Genomic DNA, 22,946 nt, shown 5'->3' on the forward strand with positions numbered 1-22,946 from the left:
AGAGATATACAGCACAGAAACAGACTCTTCAGTCCAACTCGTTCATGTTGATCAAATATCCTAAATAAATCGAGTCCCATTTGCAATCATTTGGCTCATATCCCTCTAAACCCTTCTATTCATATCCTCATCCAGATGCCTTTTAAACTTTGTAATTGTACCAGCCTCCGCCACCTCCTCTGGCAGGTCATTCCATACACTCACCACCCTCTACGTGAAAAATTGCCCCTTAGATCTCTTTTAAATCTTTCTCCTCTCACTTTAAACTTATGCCCTCTAATTTTGCACTCCCCTGCCACAGGTAGACCATGTCTTTTTACCCTATCTGAGCCCCTCGTGATGTTAAAAGCCTCTACATGGTCACCCCTTCGCCTCCGATGCTTCAAGAAAGGTAGCAATAAATCAAATCAACCTCTGTCTATCCTCTGCTACCCTTAAAGATTTCATATAAGGTAACCGCATCCAGTCCATCAACTTTTCACTGCTCTGTTTCCTTCTCCTACATTTTCCAATGAGAACATCTGCCCTTTAGCTCTACTCTCTGTCTGTGTTAGGTGAATTGGCCATGCTAAATTGCCCATAGTGTTAAGTGAAGGGGTAAGTGTAGGGGAATGGGTCTGGGTGGGTTGCGCTTCGGTGGGTCGGTGTGGACTTGTTGGGCTGAAGGGCCTGTTTCCACACTGTAAGTAATCTAATCCAATAAAAAAATGACTCAACCAATTTCCTAGCCGGGTCAATAGTTCAAGTCTGTGAAACATTCTTTCATGGAGGAACTTAGGAAACAACTTACAGAAGTCCATATTAATAACGTTCATGACTGTTCCTGGTCCAGTACTTTAGCCATCTCTTCAAAAATTTCGATCAGGTTCATCAGGCATAATGTAACTTTCAGAAATACTTATGGATCAGCTGAATTTTTTCAAGATGTTCAGAATCCTTTCCTTTCTTACAGATTGTAACTAATTCTGAAAACAGATGTTAGGCGAGCTTAGTCATTAGTTAGTTCTTAGTTCCCTGGTTTCCCTCTCTCTTCTTTCTTAGGCATCCCTTTGGTGCAGTGAACAAACAAACTTGATTACAAAACACAGACATTCACAGAATTTCTATGACTACAACTTTGAAAAGGCAGTGGGAGTAATATTAACTTCTATTCCAAGAATTTTATTAAATTAGCTGCTTGTTTTGCATGTCCCCAGAGGTGAGAATGACGTGACTTTGACAACATTTGGCCAAATGTGGCATTAAGAAATGGGGCATTCTGCAAAACTGAAGGCAGTGAGAATCGGGGGAAACTCTGCACCATTTGGAATAACTAGCACAAAGGAAGATGGCTATTATTGTTGGAGACCGATTATCTCATTTCTATCTTCAATGACCGTCACTCCGTCATAAGGGCAAAAGTGGAGATGTTTACTGATAATTGCATAATGTTCCGAACATTTCTTGCACCAGCTACCTAAATACAGTGGTTACTAGAAAAGGTTATTTCCTGATTCACCAAGGTCTGCCTTAAAGCGCAAATCATTAGTGTGATGGAATGCTCTCCATTTGCCTGGCTAAGCGTAACTCCAAGTGTTCACAAAGCTTGACATAATCCAGGATAGGGTTGGCCACATGACTGGAATACAGGAGCAGGAAATCAAATGATGTGAAGTTTGATGTCTTAATCTAGTCCGTGGTTACTGTCCTCCAAGGCTTTAGCTACTATTTCATGTGCAATTGTGTCTTTATCAAACCCCAAATTTTGGGAAAGTGATTAAATAGCGTCACTAGACTGTAATCCAGAACCCCAGGCTCTAATGGCCTGGGGACAGTACTATGGCCGATGAAGAAATTTGAGCTCAAAAAAAATTTGGAATAACAAGGCCTAGTGGTCACCTAGTGACCACGCCCAATTGTTGTTAAAATCCCATCTGATTCACTCATGCTATTAAGCGAAGGGAATCTGCCATCTTTACTTGATCTGACCTACATGTGCCTCCAGACACACAGAAATGTGGCTGACACTTAACTACCCTCCAGACAATTAGCAATTGGCAATATGACACCTGCATCCCACGAACAATTTTCTTTTTAAAAAGGCTTTTCTGCGTAGCTTCCTTCACATACTGAATCAGCAAGCAGTCATGCATTATATTCAGCAACTCTTGAAAGAAAAACATTTGGGTGTGGTCTGTTTATATAAGGTTAGTTGAAGTCTACTATTAAGCTAAATTATTTATTCTCATAAAACATACATTTTCCATCCTTCTATATTGCAAACTGCTCTCTTTATGGTCTTGTTATAGACTTTGTGGTCTACAACATATCCCTGGAGCTACCTTTAATTTTTCTACACTCTAGATCATCTTGAAGTTTTCCATTTTCCTTACAATCGATGCCTTTTACCTCCCAGGTATACTTAACATACAGCATTAAACCATCAGCTTTCAGCCCACTGTGGCTTTCTGAAAGCTGTGCGTACCTCAATGTCATATTGATTTCCATCTTTCAAATTTAGCAATATTTTCACTTCTCAGAGTTCATACATTAGTCAAAAACATTAATACATGACTCCTAACCGCCAGGTGCAATGCAAATGCCAGCCAGGTAACTTCTGATAATACCACGGCCCGCCACAACTCCTTCTCATTCCTTACTATCACAGTCAGCATCATAAGAGATCAAAAAAAAGGATAAGTTGTGATGTATAGAAGAAATATTGAGCTTTATTATAGGCTACAAGCTTCCACGTTGATTAAACATAATGAATTATGCACAAGTATTGTCTTGTACTGGATTTTAAAACCATCATGCATTTTCACAGCACCTCTAACATAGAAAATCTTCCTATGAGAATACAATTAGTGAAAAATGGCACCAAGTCAAAGAAGGACACATTAAGGCAATGGACCAAAAGCTTGGCCGAAGGTAAAGAACGACAAATCCCAAAGACCACATATTAATATAGCATAGGAACAGGGTCTTCAGCCCTCCAAGCCTGCACCGACACATTTTGCCTTTCCATACTCAAACTGTCTTCACTTGCAGGGTCCGTATCCCTCTATTCGCTTCCTATTCATGTATTCATCCAGATGCTCTTGAATGCTGCTACTGTATCTGCTTCCACCACCTTGTGTAGTAGCACATTCTAGGCACTCACCACATTTTGTGAGATAAACTTGCCTCGCACATCTCTTTTAAACTCCCCAACTCCACCCCTACCACATCTTGAACCTGTAACCTCTAGTAATTGACCCCTCCATCCTGGGAAAAAGCATCATACTTTCCACTCTATCCATGTCATTCATAACCTTATAAACTTCTATCAGGTCACCCTCAATCTCCTGCACTCCAGTGAAAGCAAACCCAGTTTATCCAACCTTGCTTGTGGCCTACATGTGGCCTAACTAAAGTTCTATAAGTTAGTTTTAAAGAGGGTCTTAAAGGAGAAAAGAAATGGAGGTGGTAGCAGCAGAGAGGAATAGGAAGTCAACTCCACAGCTTATAGATTGGTCAGCTGAAGGCCCAGTCACCAATGATGAGGTGAACAAAAGTGGAGAAGTACAAAGGTCAAAATGGGAAGAATGAAGAATTAGGGTCACAGAGATTTGTAGAATGGAATCAGAACCTACGGTCCAACTCGTCCATGCTGCCAGATATCCCATCCCAATCTAGTCCCACCTGCCAGCACCCAACCCATATCCCACCAAACCCGTCCTATTATATACCCATCCAGATGCCTTTTAGATATTGTAACTCTACTAGCCTCCACCACTTCTTCTGACAGCTCATTCCATACATTGACCATACACGTGTGAAAAGGTTGCCCCTTCAGTCTCTTTCGTATCTTTCCCTTCTCACACTGAACCTATGCCCTGTGGTTCTGGACTCCTCCACCTCAGGGAAAAGACCTTGTCTGTATATGTTATCCATGCCCCTCATGATTTTATAAACCTCTATAAGGTCACCCCTCAGCTTCCAATGTGACAAGGAAAACAGCCCCAGCCTGTTCAGCCTCTGCCTACAGCTCAAACCCTCCAACTCTGGCCACATCCTTTAAATCTTTTCTGAACCCTTTCAAGTTTCACAATTTGTGGAAGGTTTAAGGCTGAACTGAAGGATATTATAGAGGTTATAAATGGAAAATAAGCCTGCAGGGACTTGACATGAGGATGAGAATTCTAAAATTAAGTTGTTGAGGAACCAAGGTAGCTCAGCGAGAACAGAGTTTATTCATTAAGGAGGTTTTTGAGAGTTAGGGTATGAGCTACGGCATTTGCGATTAGCTTCAGTTTTTACAGAGTGGAAGACCAGAGTCTGGTCAGAACGGCATTCAAATAGTTCAATTATAAAATTAACAAATCCACTGATAGGGATTTCAGCAGCTGATGGGCTGAGTTGTGGTGGAACTGAGCAGGATTAGATGGTGGACATAGACTGATCTTGGTACTAATAGTGAGGATATAGTCACAGAGCTAACTAAGCATCAAATAGGACACTAAGGTTGGATGTAGTCAGCTTCATCTGCAATAGTAGCCAGAAGAAGGAATAGAATCTATGATTCAGGAACAATAAATTGTGATGGGAACTAAAGAGAATGGCTCCCTGTCCATCCTAAATGCATACTAGGGATCCTTTGACTACAAGTTGTACTTCGATTTTTGTAACAGAAACATACAAACAGTTGAGCTTGTATTTACACACACAATAACCAAACATTTATACAAGATGTCAGATTATTAAGCTGACATGCTGACAAAGAAAGAAACTGAACTGCTTTGGATGGTATAAATAGATTGAAGCCTTAATGGTCTTTCACTGCACCCTTGTGGTAGACTGAAGCTATTGCATTTCTGTGTCCTGACTGGAATAATTGTATTCATCCCATGTTACTTAGTTTTTTTTTGAGTATCCATCACATTTTGATGGTTTATTAATTTTAATTAATGTGGCCTCTCCAGCAATTGGAGATGACAAAAAGGACATTCTCCGGATGTTTGGGGCTGGTGACAAAGTCCTCCAGCAATCGAAGGTGACGGTGGCAAGAACACAACTCCTTGCTGCAATCGATGAAAGACTTGCAGGCTGACCAAGATTTCGGGGTGTGGCTACACCCAAGTGCCTGCATGAGTGGTTCAAAACACCTTTTTGGAGATAAGACTTGGACTTCAAATTCTGGACATCTTTCTTATCTTTTGGTTTTCTTTTATTTCTGCTGATTCACCGGCATCTCCAAATCATAAGTGTCCTTGTTATCCAGATGTTCCAAGGATGAATGTGAGGCCAGGGAGATGGTGTCTGCCGTGACCCTATTGTGACAGTGGGCAGATCAAGGCAATCTGGGAGGCTGGAGGTGATGTGTGTCATTACTAACCCCTCAAAGTATTTCATTGATATTTGTAAACCTGCCTGTCCGCACTATTTCTATGATCTTGCTGAAGCAAAAAATGTATTTGTTTAAACCCTGCAAGTGGTAACTATGTTTTATTAATACTTACTACAAAAGTAGGTTAGATGCTATAAATCCTGCAGTGAGTAATTCATATCCTGTCTCCCCACAGACCATCTACAAGGAACAAGTCAGGAGTACGATGGAATACTTGCTAATTGTTTGGATGAGTGCAACTCCTACAACACTCAAGAAACTTGACACCATCCAGAACAAAGGAGCCTATTTGATTGGCACCACAAACATTAACTCTCCCTACCACTGATGCTCAGCAGCAGCAGTGTAACATCTACAAGATACATGGATTCACCAAGATTACTTTGACAGCATATTCCAAACCCATGACTGCTACCTCAAAGGAAAAGGGCAGCAGATACATGGGAACACCACCACCTGAACGTTCCCCGTCATTCGTCATCCAGATTTGGAAATATATTGCCATTCCTTCAGTTTTTTTGGGTCAAAATCCTGAGTGTCCCTCTAAAGACACTGTGAATATAACTACACCAAATAGATTGCAGCATTTCAAGGTAGCAGCTCACCACCACTCTCTCAGTGGCAACTAGGGGTGGACAATAAATACTGACCCAGCTAGAGAATTCCAAATGCCATGAGTGAATAAAACAACTTCACACCTTTTTTCTATGATTGAGTCTGCACAACGTGAATTAGCTAAGTGGTTGTTTGAGTTGATATAACTAGCTCTAAATGAGGTTAAGCTTTTCCCCATACACTTTGAAAGATTCCACATTCATTAAGACCATACAAAACCTACACATTGAGAACAATAATATATTCATGTGGTCTTTAGAAATTTTCACTTTTTTCACCAACATGCTCCTTTAAGGTGTAATTTGTACGATGTCACTAAATCATTGCAATCCAGATGAGCCATCTTGTCTGAATCTGCATTCATCAAACTCATGAACTTTGCAACTTGTGCTATGGGTTTAGAGATATACAACAAGGAAGTAGAGCCTTTGGTCCAACTCCTTCATGCTGACTAGATATCCGAAATTAATACAATCCCATTTGCAAGCATTTAGCTTGTATCCCTCTTAACCCGTGGTATTCATGTACCCGTCCAGATGCCTTTTACATGAATTCCAAAGTCTAGAGATTCTTGAAAACAGACAGCAAAGGCAGCTGCTGTGCAGGTTACTGCTGGTCAGCTTCAAGACACCATGAGTGCTCAAATAGATGGCAATGCTTTGGGATTCCCTTTACAACCAGCCCTTGCTAATATGTTTGTTTGGATACCACACGATACACATCTTCGATGGAAAGACCACAAAACTCCTACCGCATGGCTACTTTTGATGTGTAAATGACACATTTGCGAATTTGAATCCACAGTTGACAACGTCCTAGCCACCAGCCCAAAGTGTAACCTTAATATTGAGATACGTCATATCAAAACTCTCCTGCACGATAACAAAACTCTGATCAAATCGTCACTCAAGATTCAAGAAGGGCCTATGCCCACTACCTTTGGCCTTAAGCAGTACCCAGTCTACTGCAGAGTACCCAGGATGGGTACTCAAAAATTGGAACAACAGGTTCAGCTAGCTGACCCACACTGTTTTTATGCAGTAAATCCATTAGTGGTTTTCTCCATTAACAGGATGCTGTGTCAGATCAAAACATATTTTGCCTATGACATAAATAAATAATAATATACAAATTTCAGTGCCACTGTGATGCCAGATATGTAAGCCACCTGTCCTTATGACTAGTGGACCATATCCAACAACTTGTTCTGATCAAAGGAGGCAGCATGCCTCAACCACCCCACACGTATAAGTGTCAGAAAAGTATATCCACAATTGGGAGAGGTTCTTCCATTGGAAACCATTTACCAAACAATCCTGGCTGTGATAATCGTTACATCAGAACCAATTCAAGATCGTTAGTCAGCTTGCAGTGTGATGGATTTGCATGTGCTAGAAGCTTTAGATGTAAATACATAGGATGCTGTGTAATGTATACATGTTGTATTCGTTCAAAAAAATGGGTTATGGGGACAGCCGATTCATGGCACCACCCTGGCCAAACAGAATCCATCTGCCTGCCCTGAGAATTAAGATTGATAGGTAACTGTTGTTGCTGCATCTCTAAATGAATGATGATCCAACCGATCAGTATCCTCTTCTCATGCTGTCTAAAATGATGTCCCTTTCTTCAGATCTATTTCTTGCATCCTAGTTCTGATAAGTGCAAAATGGGACACTTCAACCTCCTGTTTCCTTTTAGCTGTGTTTAAACTCTTGTTCAAAACAGGAATTGTTTAAAATCCAGATTATGAAATTTTCTGCTGACAAGATAAGAGGAGACCCATGTTTCCCTGGTCCAACTTGTAATAAAAAAGATAAAAGAATTTTGTGGAATATAATACAACTAATGATTTTAGAAAGAATTATGTCATTGCAAATGTGTGATTATAAGTGCTAGTTCAATGGCTTTATTTAGCAATTATTATGGTGGAATAGAAATTGGTTGAAATTACACCATACAGGATCCACTATCTTCAGCTATTGCTTACTTCAGCCAAAAAGGACCATGATCTGATGAACTTCCCCTTGAGTGCAGATTAATGATGAGGAACGTGGATGAGTTAACAGCTTTCTTAATGCTTGTTCCCACTTTACTGGGGATCTGCTCCAGTGGGAGCAATGACAGCCAGCCTTTACTCCCATGCTTCGTGTAAAATAATGCTTTTTGTTTGCAAAAAAATCTGGACACTGACCTGTCATGGTATGTGTAAAGCTGCACTCCCTTGACAACTAGCTGTACACTGATCTTGTGGCCACCTTCCACTAACCACTGCACTCTGGACACCTAAGCCCAACAGGCAGGCCCTGCAACCAATTCTCAAAGTGCGTAGGACAGAAAATATTGCATTATCAACTCTTCACTCAATCGCATACAATACAATTAACACATCCCTTTTGTTTGCAGCCTCAGTTGGAAATTTTCCAAAATATCAACACTTGGGTCAGAAAGTCTTGGCCAGTAAATTAATAAGTGGAATAGCTTTATAAACTTCATTGCAACATAAAAGATATTATTACACTGTAAGTCAGGTTAATTTTTATCCAAGGTTTAAGATTCTCTACCTTTCTAAATATCATCAAATCAACTTTAGGCCAAGTCTGTTCAGATGAACAATAAATATTCCACACTAACAAAGCATAAGGTTTCCACAATGTCCGAGACAATATTCTGCCCTCCACTGATCAAAAGCCCAGAAGCACAAATCAATCTCATTTTAGAAACTATGCATTGAGGTGTTTAACACAGTTCTGGTTCAACCACACCAAGCTAAGACAATTCAGATGACTCAGGCAGGGCTAACAAACAGATGTAACAAAACAAAGAACCAAGGACACTGAAGATCTGAAACCAAACAGAAGTTGCTGGCGAAACTCAGCTGGTCTGGCATCATATGTAGGGAGAAAGCTGAGTTAATGTTTCGAGTCTGGTGACTCTTTATCAGAACTAATAGCAGCTAGGAAAAGGTGGAATGCATAACTGAGCCCCACGTGGATACTCATGGCCATACCTTTAATCTGAAGAAAGTGAGAGTTCTTAAAGGAGAAGTTGTTCAAATGAGGATGAGCTCAGCCAGGCAGGTGTTGGATAGGAATGGTTCAGGCCTTCTTTCCAGGCAGAAACGGAGTGCCCCAAGCAATAACCCCCTCACCAGCATACCTCTTTCATATCACTCTCTCTCTGTCTGGGTTCCATCATCACCTATCCACTGACCTCTTCCCCCACTCACCACCGGCCCCAACCCCCTCCCCACACCCAAGCTCCCCACAACTTCATCTTCAACAGGGCGGCACAGTAGCACAGTGGCTAGCACTGCTGCCTCACAGCGCCAGAGAACCGGGTTCAATTCCCACCTTGGGGAGCTGTCTGTGTGGAGTTTGCACATTCTCTCTGTGTCTGCGTGGGTTTGCTCTGGTTTCCTCCCACAGTCCAAAGATGTGCAGGTTAAGTGAATTGGCTGTACTAAATTTCATGTAGTGTTAGGTCAAGGAGTAAATGTGGGGAATGGGTCTGGCTGGGTTGCTGTTCAGAGGGTTGGTGTTGACTTGTTGGGCCAAAGGGCCTGTTTCCACACTAAGTAATCTAATCATAAATATCACCTTTTCCTAGCTGTTATCAGCTCAGATGAACAGCTGCCAGACTTGAAACATTAACTCTGCTTTTCCCCCACAGATACTGCCAGACCTGCTGAATCTTGCCAGCTAATTGTTTTTGTGACAGACAGGCGTGTTCTGGCTGCTTGCAAAGTTTATGAAAACTTTTAAATAAACATGGAGCTCTTGGTCATCTTATATCATTGTTACTTACAGGCTTTGAAGCCCAGCTTCTCAGCATATGCCCTTTTAGCCAGCATCTGTCCCTCTATCACTGCCCGGACCTCCACATCATTTGGAAACTCTGAAACCTACAATGGACAAAGAGTAAAACCATTTGAAAGGGAAATTTTTGAATAATTTGTCATAATTCTTAAAAGATATACAAAGCAGCATTGATAAAAGCAAAGTGGTTGATGTAGTGTACTTGGATTTCCAAATCGGATCTGATAAGATGCCACATAAAAGTTGATTGTATAAGGTAGGAGCTGAGAGGATGGCATGGGTTGAGGATTAATGTAGGGAAGGGTGAGGTCATGCAATTTAGGGTGAGGACGAATCAAAAGGTTGACTTTCCCTTAAAATGGAGAGAGAACGCCAAACAAAAAGTATAGGACACTGGGATTCGGATGTTCTTGTGCATGAAATTCAAACAATTACAATACAGCTGCAGCCAGTAATGAAGAAAGCAAATTGAAGTTTTCCTTTAAAGCTAGGTTGGTTGGAATTTAAAATAGGGAAGTCTTGTTACAAATAAAAAACCGAAATTGCTGGAGAAACTCAGCAGATCTGGAAGGGTTTATGTTCAATCAATTAATCCTCCTCTTATAATCTTAAACTCACTAGCACTGGAACTAATCCTGAGATGACATTGTGTAGAGTCCTGCTTTTTTAATTTCTTTCCTTACATCGTTTTTGGTAGCGTTCCTTGCTCAAAGTCAAGTAATTACTTCATTATAATTGGTAAGTTGCTTTTAAATTTTAAGCTATTTTAACTAATTTCAGCTTCTCACAAACCAATGCACTTACAGCTTTCCCATGATACCACTCTTTACTTTTTGATTACATTTAACCCAGCTGCTGAATAACCCTGAGCAGATTTTTTTTTATTGAATTCAATTTCCTCCATCAGCAATGAGTTTCCGGATTAATAATCTAGTGACAATACCACTAGACCATCACCTCCCAGACTATCTCTGGTTCTCCTCTCACATAATGCGGATTTAAGAATGGGAAATCATGTTTCACAAATCTAATACCCTATTGAGGATATTATGAGCAGAGGCAGCAAGGTGAAACCAATTGATGTGGTTTATTTGGATTTTTCAGAAATCTTTCCATGAAGTCTCACACAAGAGGTTAGTAAACAAAGTTAAAATGCCTGGTCCTGGGGTAATACGCTAGCATGGATTGAGGATTATTTATCAGACAGAAAGCAGAGAGTGGGAATAAATGAATCATTTTCAGGTGGACGGTGGGATGAGTCAGGTACGGCAAGAATCAGTTCCTATGCCCTGGCTGTTCACAAGTCATATCAATAGTTTGGATGATTGGTTGGCGGGGGGGGGGCGGGGGGGGCGGCACAGTTGTAATAGTTTCAAGTTTGCAGATGATACAAACTTTGGTGACAATTTGATCTGCACAGAAAATGCAAAAGGCTTTAGTGGATTTAGACAGTCTGAGTGAATGGATAAGAACGTGGCTGATTGATTACGATGTGGTTAAGTGTAGTATTATCCACCTTAATAGGAAGAGTAAAGGTACAAAGTATTTCTTAAGTGGTGGGACTTTTGAAAGTGTTGATGTCCAAAAGGACCTACGTGTCCTTGCTCATAAAGCGCTGAAATTTAACATGCAGGTGCAGCAAGCAATTTAGAAGGTAAAAAGCATTTCAGAAGAAGATTTGAGTACAGGAGCAAATAAGTCTTGCTTCAATTGTATAGAGTACTGATGAGATTCCACATGGAGTATTGTGTGCATTTCTGGTCTCCTTACCAAGAAAAAAATACACTTGTCATGGCTGGATGCAAATGAGGTTCATTTGACCAATTCCTGGGACTGTCCAATGAGGAAAGATTAAGGAAACTAGGACTGTATTCTTTCAAGTTTAGAAGAATGACAGGCAATTTTACAGAAACTTTAAAAAATCCTAAAGTGATATACAGTGTAGATGTAGAAAGGATTGTTCCCACAAGACCATAAGAAATAGGAACTGGAGTAGGTCATGTGGCCCCTTGAACCTATTCGACATTCAATAGAATCATGGCTGATCTGACATTCCTCATGTCCACTTTCCTGCAATTTCCTCGTCATCCTTGACTTCCTGACTAATCAACACTCTGTCTAACTTAGCCTTAAATATGCACAAAGATTCCACCCTCACACCTCTCTGTGGCAAGGAGTTCCAAAGACTCTCAACCATCCGAGAGAAGAAATTCCTCCTCATCCCAGTCTTAAATTGACACTCTTTAATCTGAGATTGTACACTCTGGTCCTAGACTCTCAGATGAGGGGGAACATCCTCTCACCCTGCAAAGTCCTTAAGAACCCTATATGTTTCAATGAGGTCTTCTTTCATTCTTCTAAACTCCTGTGAGTGGAGTCTCAACCTGTTTAGCCTTTGCTGGTAAGACAATCCCTCCATATCTGGGATCGTCCTAGTGAACCTTCTCTGAACTGTCTTCTATTAAATTATACTTTTCCATAAACAAGGGGACCAAAACCTCTCACAATACTTCACATGGTCTCAGCAGCACCTTATACAGTTGCAGTAAAACTTCCCTATTCTTATACTCCAACCCCCTTAAAATAAGGGTCAGCATTCCATTAGCCTGCCTGCTTATCTATGTGCTAGCTTTCTGTCTTTCATGTACAAGTACCCTCAAGTCCCTTTGTATTGCAGCTTTTCTCCGTTTAAATGATATTTGTCTTTTGTTCTCTCTTCCAAAATGATCAACTGGCTATGGGAGTTTCGAACCTAGGGGCACAGTCTCAGAATAAAAGGAAAACCATTTAGGATGGAAATGAAGAGGAATGTCTTCACTCAGAGGATGGAGAGTTAACTTCAAGACTGGTTTCTAGTTACTGATGAAATTGAAGGATATGGGACTAGCATAGTAACAGAGCATAGGGGTGAATGGTGAGCCATGATCGAGAATGGCAGAGCCTGCCTGAGGGGCTGATTGACCTACTTTTGCGATGTTGCTAAGTTAGTGGTGCTTCAGGTCACTTCTGTACACTTGATCATCCACAGAAATATGATCCTACCATTCTTGCAAATTATACAAAAACTGAAATCAACACACAACTGCATCTCTTCTAAATATATTAAATCTACAGGACCTTGCATTTTCAATTTATTATTAAATAGATAGTCAAACTTTGACAATAGTGAACAAGTTTCCACTCGAATAGCTCTAATGAATTAATGAACGTCAGAAACCATTTTGGAAAATAACTTTATGTAGCCGACGCAGCCAGTCACTTTGGACTCTCAGCTAGTAGCTTTATTGTTGAGAGGTACTCTGGATGGCCTATTGCATTTTCTCTTGCATATTGTTTTCAACAGTACAGCATATATGTTAAAGTCTAAGACAAATTAAAATCTATTTTGATCATACTTACTCTACAGTTTTTGGCATTGAATCGATGAATACCTACTACAGCTGGGGTGATCTCCATCACATCAAAATAAAATCCTTGAAAAACAAAAACACAACATATAAATAATAAGGAAACATCTTCAATTAAAACTCAATCATTTAATATTGATTAGGGAGATATGGATAAATCCTGCACTGGGCTTCTCTAGCATTTCTTCTCCTGCCTAGATACATTCTGGGTGGCACGGTGGCACAGTGGTTAGCACTGTTGCCTCACAGCGCTAGAGACCCGGGTTCATTTCCTGCCTCAGGCGACTGACTGTGTGGAGTTTGCACATTCTCCCCGTGTCTGCGTGGGTTTCCTCCGGGTGCTCCGGTTTCCTCCCACAGTCCAAAAATGTGCAGGTTAGTTGGATTGGCCATGCTAAATTTCCTGTACTGTTAGGTGTAGGGGAATGGGTCTGGGTTGGTTGCGCTTTGGCGAGTCAGTGTGGACTTGTTGGGCCGAAGGACCTGTTTCCACACTGTAAGTAATCTAATCTAATTGCTCCATTAGGAGGAAATCAAATATTTTGGTGAACTGGAATCCCACACTTGCAACTTACTTTGAAAATGGTAATTAACCTAGTACAGCAGGGCAACTTAAATAAATCGAAGAACCAAATCACTTAACAAAGGGACAAATGTTTTATCGCTTACCCTTCCTTCTGCTTTATTAATTGTGAGGGTTCTTTATTCAGACTCATCACTAGGCCTCTGCCTTCCTACTCTCTTGCTGCAACCTCTGCCTTAAATCCCAATTAGATAAGCCTACAATTAACTACAGTGTCCCTTTCAAAATTCTCCAAAAGTCCATTGTTCATCATTGCCTCTCTCCAAGCAGCAACTTTAACTGTAGCATCCTCATCAACCTTCCCACTCAATGCTCCCACTAAGTGAGGTGGCGGGGGTGGGTTAATTTTGTTCATTCTGTGGTTTTGGCTGTAGTAGGTGAGTTGAGAGTGTGGTGCTGAAAAAGCACAGCAGCTCAGGCAGCATGCAAGAAGCAGGAGAATCGAAGTTTCAGACTTAAGCCCTTCATCAGGAAAGGTGATAATAGGTAGGTGATGATGAGCATTGTCTATAGTTCAGGAGGTGAGAGATTTTTTGTTCTATGGCATAGGACATGGGGACAAGCATTGTCCAACAAACATGACACTTACTCAATAAGATTGAGACCATCTGCCTTGACCACATCTCTTCACCCATAAAAATCAAACTTTCCCCATTCACTAGACCTGGACATCTTAGAGTCATAGAATCATAGAGATGTACAGTCTGGAAACAGACCCTTCAGTCCAACCTGTCCATGCCGACCAGATATCCCAACCCAATCTAGTCCCACCTGCCAGCACCCGGCCCATATCCCTCCAAACCCTTCCTATTCATATACCCATCCAAATGCCTATTAAATGTTGCAATTGTACCAACCTCCACCACATCCTCTGGCAGCTCATTCCATACACATACCACCCTCTGCATGGAAAAGTTGCCCCTTAGGTCCCTTTTATATCTTTACCCTCTCACCCTAAACCTTTGCCCTCTAGTTCTGGACTCCCCGCCCCAGGGAAAAGACTTTGTCTATTTATCCTTTTCATGCCCTTCATAATTTTGTAAACCTCTATAAGGTCACCCCTCAGCCTCCGATGCTCCAGGGAAAACAGCCCCAGCCTGTTCAGCTTCTCCCTGTAGCTCAGATCCTCCAACCCTGGCAACATCCTTGTAAATCTTTTCTGAACCTTTTCAAGTTTCACAACATCTTTCCAACAGGAAGGAGACCAGAATTGCACACAATATTCCAACAGTGTCCTAACCAATGTCCTGTACAGCCACAACATGACCTCCCAACTCCTGTACTCAATACTCTGACCAATAAAGGAAAACATACCAAACGCCACCTTCACTATCCTATCTACCTGTGACTCCGCTTTCAAGGAGCGATGAACCTGCACTCCAACGTCTCTTTGTTCAGCAACACTCCCTAGGACCTTACCATTAAATGTATAAGTCCTGCTGAGATTTGTTTTCCCAAAATGCAGCACCTCGCATTTATCTGAATTAAACTCCACCTGCCATTTCTCAGCCCATTGACCCATCTGGTCAAGATCATGGTGTAATCTGAGGTAACCGTCTTCGCTGTCTACTACACCTCCAATTTTGGTGTAATGTACAAACTTACTAACTGTACCTCTTATGCTCGCATCCAAATCATTTATCTTCTGTAGTTTCTCTTCCATCTTCTCCTTGCACACTATATTTAGTATGTCCATGAGATCCATCTCGTGCTCACAAATACAATGCTGACCATTTAACACCTTTTTGATCAGAGTACCAGCTGGTAGAGCACATGATTCCTTCTCTCCCTCACTATTTAAAAACTGGCTTCAAATGACATCTTCAGTGAATGTGACCACAGTGCATTTTACTCACTCATTTTTGTTAAACTCTCTCTAGAATTATGTGATCAACTACATTATCCTTCTTCAAGATCTCTCTTCCACCACCTAGCTCAACTTGACAATTCTTAACAATCTATTCGTAAGCAGAGTATCATGACTGGATCATACAGTATGATGAGTATCATACTGTTACTCTGGACTAACCTTAGTCCTCTGCCATTCTCTTCTATATGTAACCCCATAACAACTTCACCTGAGGAAATTGGGTTTGTTTCTATATTAATGCTATTAGTACACAGTTGAACACCGTCACCCATTGCTAATTGCCCAAAACATCAGATTCGTTGAACCTCTCTACTACGTCTCATTCAAATGTTTGACTTTCCATAAGACAGACAGAGTTGTAGTCTCTGGTTTGTTACCCGTGCCACGTGATAGAGAGTCGAGGAACAGGGAGAGAGAGCAGTTAAATGCGTGGCTACAGGGATGGTGCAGGAGGGAGGGATTCCGGTTTCTGGATAACTGGGGTCCTTTCTGGGGAAGGTGGGACCTCTATAAAAAGGATGGTCTACACTTGAACCTGAGGGGCACCAGTATCCTTGGGGGGAGGTTTGCTAGTGCTCTTTGGGAGGGTTTAAACTAACTCCGCGGGGGCATGGGAACCAGGACTGTAGCTTTAGGGTACAGGACCTTGAGTGTAGGGAGGTTAGGAATAATGCAGCGATCTCTAAGGAGGGTGCCTGTAACCAGAAAGGTGGATTGAAGTGTGTATACTTCAATGCCAGAAGTATAAGGAATAAGGTAGGTGAACTTGCAGCGTGGGTTGGTACCTGGGACTTCGATGTTGTGGCCATTACAGAGACGTGGGTAGAACAGGGACAAGAATGGCTGTTGCACGTTCCAGGGTTCAAATGTTTTAGTAGGATCAGACATGGGGGTAAAAAAGGGGGAGGCGTGGCATTACTTGTCAAAGACAGTATCACAGCAGTGGAATGGACGATGGAAGAGGACTTGCCATCTGAGGTAGTTTGGGCTGAGGTTAGAAATAGGAAAGGTGAGGTCACCCTGTTAGGTGTTTTCTACAGGCCTCCTAATAGTCCTAGAGAAGTAGAGGATAATATTGCGAGGATGATTCAGGAAAAGAGTGAAGGTAGCAGGGTGGTTGTTATGGGGGACTTTAACTTCCCAGATATTGACTGGGAGAGATATAGCTCGAGTTCATTAGATGGGTCGGTGTTTGTACAATGTGTGCAGGAGGGTTTCCTGACACAATATGTCGACAGGCCAACAAGAGGGGAGGCTATATTGGATTTGGTTCTAGGTAATGAACCAGGCCAGGTGTTAGACTTGGAGGTAGGTGAGCACTTCGGGGACAGTGACCACAACTCGGTGACTTTTACTTTAGTGATGGAGAGGGATAATCGTGCGCCGCAGGGCAAGAGCTATAGCTGGGGGCAGGGAAATTATGATGCAGTGAGGCATGACTTAGGATGTGTGGATTGGAAAAACAGGCTTCAAGAGAAGAACACTAATGAGATGTGGGGAGTGTTCAAGGAGCAGCTACTGCGTGTCCTCGATAGGTATGTACCAGTCAGGCATGGTGTAAAGGGCCTTGTGAGGCAGCCGTGGTTTAGTAAGGAATTGGAGTCCCTTGTGAAAGGGAAGAAGGCGGCATATGTAAAGATGAGGCGTGAAGGTTCAGTAGGGGCGATTGAGAGTTATAAGGTAGCCAGGAAGGAGCTAAAGAGGGAGCTAAGAGAAGCGAGAAGGGGACATGAAAAGTCTTTAGCTGGTAGGATTAGGGAAAACCCAAAGGCTTTCTATAGGTACGTCAAGAATAAAAGGATGACTAGGGTAGGTATCGGTCCAGTCAAGGATAGTAGTGGGAAGTTGTGTGTGGAGGCGGAGGAGATTGGAGAGACATTAAATCAGTACTTTTCATCAGTATTCACTCAGGAACAGGACACTGTTGCTGATGTGAATATGGAATCACAAATAATTAGAATGGATGCCCTGGAAATATGCAGGGAAGAGGTTTTGGGAATATTGGAAAGGATGAATATAGATAAGTCTCCTGGGCCTGATGGCATTTACCCCAGGATCCTATGGGAAGCTAGGGAGGAGATAGCAGAGCCATTGGCCTGGATTTTTATGTCGTCGTTGTCAACAGGAATAGTACCAGAGGACTGGAGGATAGCGAATGTGGTCCCATTGTTCAAGAAAGGGAGTAGGGATAGCCCTAGCAACTATAGGCCAGTGAGTCTGACTTCAGTGGTGGGCAAAGTCTTAGAGAGAATGGTAAGGGATAAGATTTATGAACATCTGGGTAGGAATAACGTGATCAGGGATAGCCAGCATGGTTTTGTGAAGGGCAGGTCGTGCCTCACAAACCTTATTGAGTTCTTCGAGAAGGTGACTAAGGAAGTGGATGAGGGTAAAGCAGTAGATGTTGTGTATATGGATTTTAGTAAAGCGTTCGATAAGGTTCCCCATGGTAGGCTAATGCTAAAACTTCGGAGGTATGGCATTGAGGATACATTAGAGGTTTGGATTAGGAATTGGCTGGCTGGAAGGAGACAGAGGGTAGTAGTTGATGGATTATGTTCATCTTGGAGTGCAGTTACTAGCGGTGTACCACAAGGATCTGTTTTGGGACCATTGCTTTTTGTTATCTTTATAAATGATCTAGAGGAAGGACTTGAAAGCTGGGTAAGCAAGTTTGCGGATGACACAAAAGTCGGTGGAGTTGTGGATAGTGAGGAAGGAAGTGGTAGGTTACAGCGGGATATAGATAAGTTGCAGAGCTGGGCGGAAATGTGGCAAATGGAATTCAATGTAGCTAAGTGCGAAGTCGTACACTTTGGTAGGAATAACAAGATGATGGATTACTGGGCTAATGGTAGGCTACTTGGTAGTGTGGATGAGCAGAGGGATCTTGGTGTCTATGTACACAGATCTCTGAAAGTTGCCACCCAGGTAAACAGTGCTGTGAGGAAGGCATATGGTGTACTGGGCTTTATTGGCAGAGGAATTGAGTTCCGGAGTCCTGAGGTCATGTTGCAACTGTATAAGACTCTGGTGAGGCCTCATCTGGAGTATTGTGTGCAGTTTTGGTCGCCATACTATAGGAAGGATGTGGAAGCTTTAGAACGAGTGCAGAGGAGGTTTACCAGGATGTTGCCTGGAATGGTAGGAAAATCTTATGAGGAAAGGCTGAGGCACTTGGGGCTGTTCTCATTGGAGAAGAGAAGGTTTAGGGGAGATCTGATAGAAGTGTATAAGATGATTAGGGGTTTAGATAGGGTAGATACTAAGAACCTTTTACCGCTAATGGAGGCAGGTGTTACTAGGGGACATAGCTTTAAATTAAGGGGTGGTAGGTATAGGACAGATGTTAGGGGTAGATTCTTCACACAGCGGGTTGTGAGTTCATGGAATGCCCTGCCCGTATCAGTGGTGAACTCTCCTTCTTTATGGTCATTTAAGCGGGCATTGGATAGGCATTTGGAAGTTATTGGGCTAGTATAGGTTAGGTAGGATTCGGTCGGCGCAACATCGAGGGCCGAAGGGCCTGTACTGCGCTGTATCCTTCTATAAGACCATAAGACCATAAGACATAGGAGTGGAAGTAAGGCCATTTGGCCCATCAAGTCCACTCCGCCATTCAATCATGGCTGATGGGCATTTCAACTCCACTTACCAGCGTTCTCCCCGTAGCCCTTAATTCCTCGAGACAACAAGAATCTATCAATCTCGGCCTTGAAGACATTTAGCGTCCCGACCTCCACTGCACTCCGTGGCAATGAATTCCACAGGCCCACCACTCTCTGGCTGAAGAAAATCTCCGCATTTCTGTTCTGAATTGACCCCCTCTAATTCTAAGGCTGTGTCCACGGGTCCTACTCTCCTCGCCTAATGGAAACAATTTCCTACCATCCACCCTTTCCAAGCCATGTGTTATCTTGTATGTCTCTCTTAAGTCTCCCCTTAATCTTCTAAACTCCAATGAATACAATCCCAGGATCCTCAGCCGTTCCTCATATGTTAGACTTGCCATTCCAGGGATCATCTGTGTGAATCTCCGCTGGACACGTTCCAGTGCCAGTATGTCCTTCCTGAGGTGTGGGGACCAAAACTGGACACAGTACTCCAAATGGGCCTAACCAGAGCTTTATAAAGTCTCAGTAGCACATCTCTGCTTTTATATTTCAACCCTCTTGAGATAAGAGGCAACATTGCATTCGCTTTCTTAATCACAGACTCAACCTGCATGTTTACCTTTAGAGAATCCTCGACTAGCACTCCCAGATCCCTTTGTACTTTGGCTTTACTAATTTTCTCACCATTTAGAAAGTAGTCTATGCTTTTATTCTTTTTGCCAAAGTGCAAGACCTCGCACTTGCTCACGTTAAATTCTATCAGCCATTTCCTGGACCACTCTCCCAAACTGTCTAGATCCTTCTGTAGCCTCCCCACTTCCTCAGTACTACCTGTCTGTCCACCTAACTTCGTATCATCGGCAAACTTCGCTAGAATGCCCCCAGTCCCCTCATCCAAATCATTAATATATAATGCGAATAGCTGTGGCTCCAACACTGAACCCTGCGGGACACCACTCGTCACCGGCTGCCATTCTGAAAAAGAACCTTTTATCCCAACCCTCTGCCTTCTGTTAGACAGCCAATCCTCAATCCATCCCAGCAGCTCACCTCGAACACCATGGGCCCTCACCTTGCTCAGCAGCCTCCCGTGTGGCACTTTATCAAAGGCCTTTTGAAAGTCTAGATAGACCACATCCACTGGGTTTCCCTGGTCTAATCTACTTGTCACCTCTTCAAAGAATTAGAAATTTCATCCAATAACGGATGAACCTACAACTCCATTAGTGAAACATTAGGAAAATAGAAGCTACCATCTTTGGCAAGTAGCTCTACTTGTTAAAAAAAATGTTATATGCAGTATCTCATAGGTTATGGAATTTCTGTGCACATTCTCTATTTTACCTAAATTTCCATTATTTCCAGGACAAGTGGTTTTCAGCGCTTTCGCAAATTCATCCCATGAACGAGAAGCACTCTCATCACGGACCTTCTCTCTCGTCAAGGAGCCATTCTTAAAACTAGAAATATGGCACTGGGTTAGATGAGGACATAAATAATGCTTCTTTTGCATTAAGATTTGTATAATTTGTTTAGAACATTTTTTGTAGGCTTCTCGTACACTATTGACTGAATCCCCAAAATGTCATAATATACATATACTTGTCTCCACCATCTCTGTAATACTGAAGCATTGTGAAAGAAAATTTCATATACAAGTTCACACATGTAATACATAATGGTAGAAAATTAAAGTAGAAATCACATCTATAAAGGTTAAACATAAACTACTCAATGGGTTTAGGAATAAGGTCATAATACAGGTTAGGATGAACAACATAAAAGTAATTCTATTCCTGAAAGGTGCATATAATAAAGGGAAGTAGAAAGAACACTGCATACACACATCGATAACAACACAGTGCCAAGATGAAAAGGATATCATTTATTCTCATGGGTCGCCATTGGTGGGAGGCTGCCTTGAAATATGGGTGGTTACCTTAACAATCTGTCTTTACTTTTTGTTTTAGGTGATTATAGTAGTTTTTTAGCTTTGATTAGAGGAAAACGTTGTGTAAATGTCATGGTGGCCTGAGTTTCTTGAAAAGACAATGTCATAATATGTGGAAAGAAAGCAGAGTTAATGTTTCGGGTCCAGTGACCCTTCTGCAGAACCCTTCTGTTCTCTGGACCTGAGACATTAACTCTGCTCTCTCTTCACAGATGCTGCCAAACCTAGTGAGTTTCTCAAGCAATTTTCCAGCATCTGCCATTCTTTTGGATTTTTCTTCAGTCTCATAAAGTGTTTGATTAACCATTATATTTAGGTCCTAGAGTATGATAAGATTAACCATTATATTTAGGTCCTAGAGTATGATAAGATTAAATGGAGTGTTTGAAGGCATACAAGAGTGTTTTGCTATCTTACTGTCAAATGACTTATGCCCTGAGTCTGGTAATGGTAATTTGGTTAATCAGAAATCAACGTCCATTAACCTTAAATACTTGCACAACTAGTTCACTCTCTGAACTATGGTGCAACAGTTAACCTGCACCCAATCTTAAATAAGATGAAAAGAGAATAAATAAACATATAGGTCCATTCATGTTTCTATTTTAAATACTATTTCTTACCATATGAGTGCCATGTAGGCACTGCTATCAACAGGATTACAAAAGACGTGTCCCTCTAAAGTGGGTTTCGGATCCTGAATCCAGAGAAAGGCAGTATCACTTGTCCCCAGGCTTACCTGGAAAATTCAAAAAAAGCCTAATGTAAACAACTGCCAATTTCAAGATAAAGGAAAATGATTTACAAGTCATGTTTTTGAAATATAATCAAAATGAACACGATGTTCTGTGTTTTCTCAAAATCAGTTTGGTATAAATAGGTTTATGCAACACATTAAGGGAGGTGGTATCAGTTTCCTTTTTAAAAACAAACTGAATAATTCCAAAGAACTAGGTAGACATTAACAACAACAAAAACAGAAATTGCTGGAAAAGCTCAGCAGCCTGGCATCATCTGTGAAAAGAAATCAGAGCTAATGTTACAGGTCCAGTTACCCTTCCTCAGAACTGCTTCCATTTACAGGTTGACCAAATTTCAGAACACAGTAAAGACTGGTTTCCAAATGAACCCAGTCTGCTCCTGCAGAAAAATCCCAAACTGACCCATCTCTCAAGGAGGTCTTTAATTAGCCGAATGGTGAATGAGAAGATTTCCAGGATGGTAACTGGAAGTTGTCACATTTGCTGATCCAATTTGTTGCCCCACGTTCCTCTGTTCCTTTTCTGCTCTGGTAGGACAAAAAAAAACCTTCTGTCCCAGTCTTATAGATTATAGAACAATACAGTGCAGAACAGGCCCTTTGGCCCTCGATGTTGCGCCGACCTGTGAACTAATCTAAGCCCATCCTCCTACAGTATCCCATCATCATCCATGTGCTTACCAAGGATTATTTAAATTTCCCTAATGTGGCTGAGTTAACTACATTGGCAGGCAGGGTATTCCACGCCCTTATCATTCTCTGAGTAAACAACCTGCCTCTGAAATCTGTCTTAAATCTATCACCCTCAATTTATAGTTATGCCCCCGCGTACAAGCTGACATCAGCATCGTAGGAAAAATACTCTCACTGTCTACCCTATCTAATCCTCTGATCATCTTGTACGTCTCTATCAAATCCCCTCTTAGCCTTCTTCATTCCAATGAGAACAGGTTCAAGTCT

General features: G+C 41.8%; 1 protein-coding gene across 1 annotated transcript in view; it reads right to left on the bottom strand.

Annotated features, from left to right (window-relative positions):
• xylb (xylulokinase homolog (H. influenzae)) overlaps positions 1 to 22,946 on the bottom strand; it is a 284,901-nt gene that overhangs the window by 199,916 nt on the left and 62,039 nt on the right. Inside the window, exons 12-15 of the mRNA XM_060825642.1 lie at positions 21,850 to 21,965; positions 20,620 to 20,735; positions 13,201 to 13,274; positions 9,791 to 9,887 (exon numbers count right to left, since the gene is read on the bottom strand). Of these exons, the coding sequence (XP_060681625.1) occupies positions 9,791 to 9,887; positions 13,201 to 13,274; positions 20,620 to 20,735; positions 21,850 to 21,965 (403 nt within the window). The remainder of the gene's footprint in view (positions 1 to 9,790; positions 9,888 to 13,200; positions 13,275 to 20,619; positions 20,736 to 21,849; positions 21,966 to 22,946) is intronic.

The sequence above is a fragment of the Hemiscyllium ocellatum genome, chromosome 5 (genome assembly GCF_020745735.1).
Source record: "Hemiscyllium ocellatum isolate sHemOce1 chromosome 5, sHemOce1.pat.X.cur, whole genome shotgun sequence".
Lineage (NCBI taxonomy): Eukaryota > Metazoa > Chordata > Chondrichthyes > Orectolobiformes > Hemiscylliidae > Hemiscyllium > Hemiscyllium ocellatum.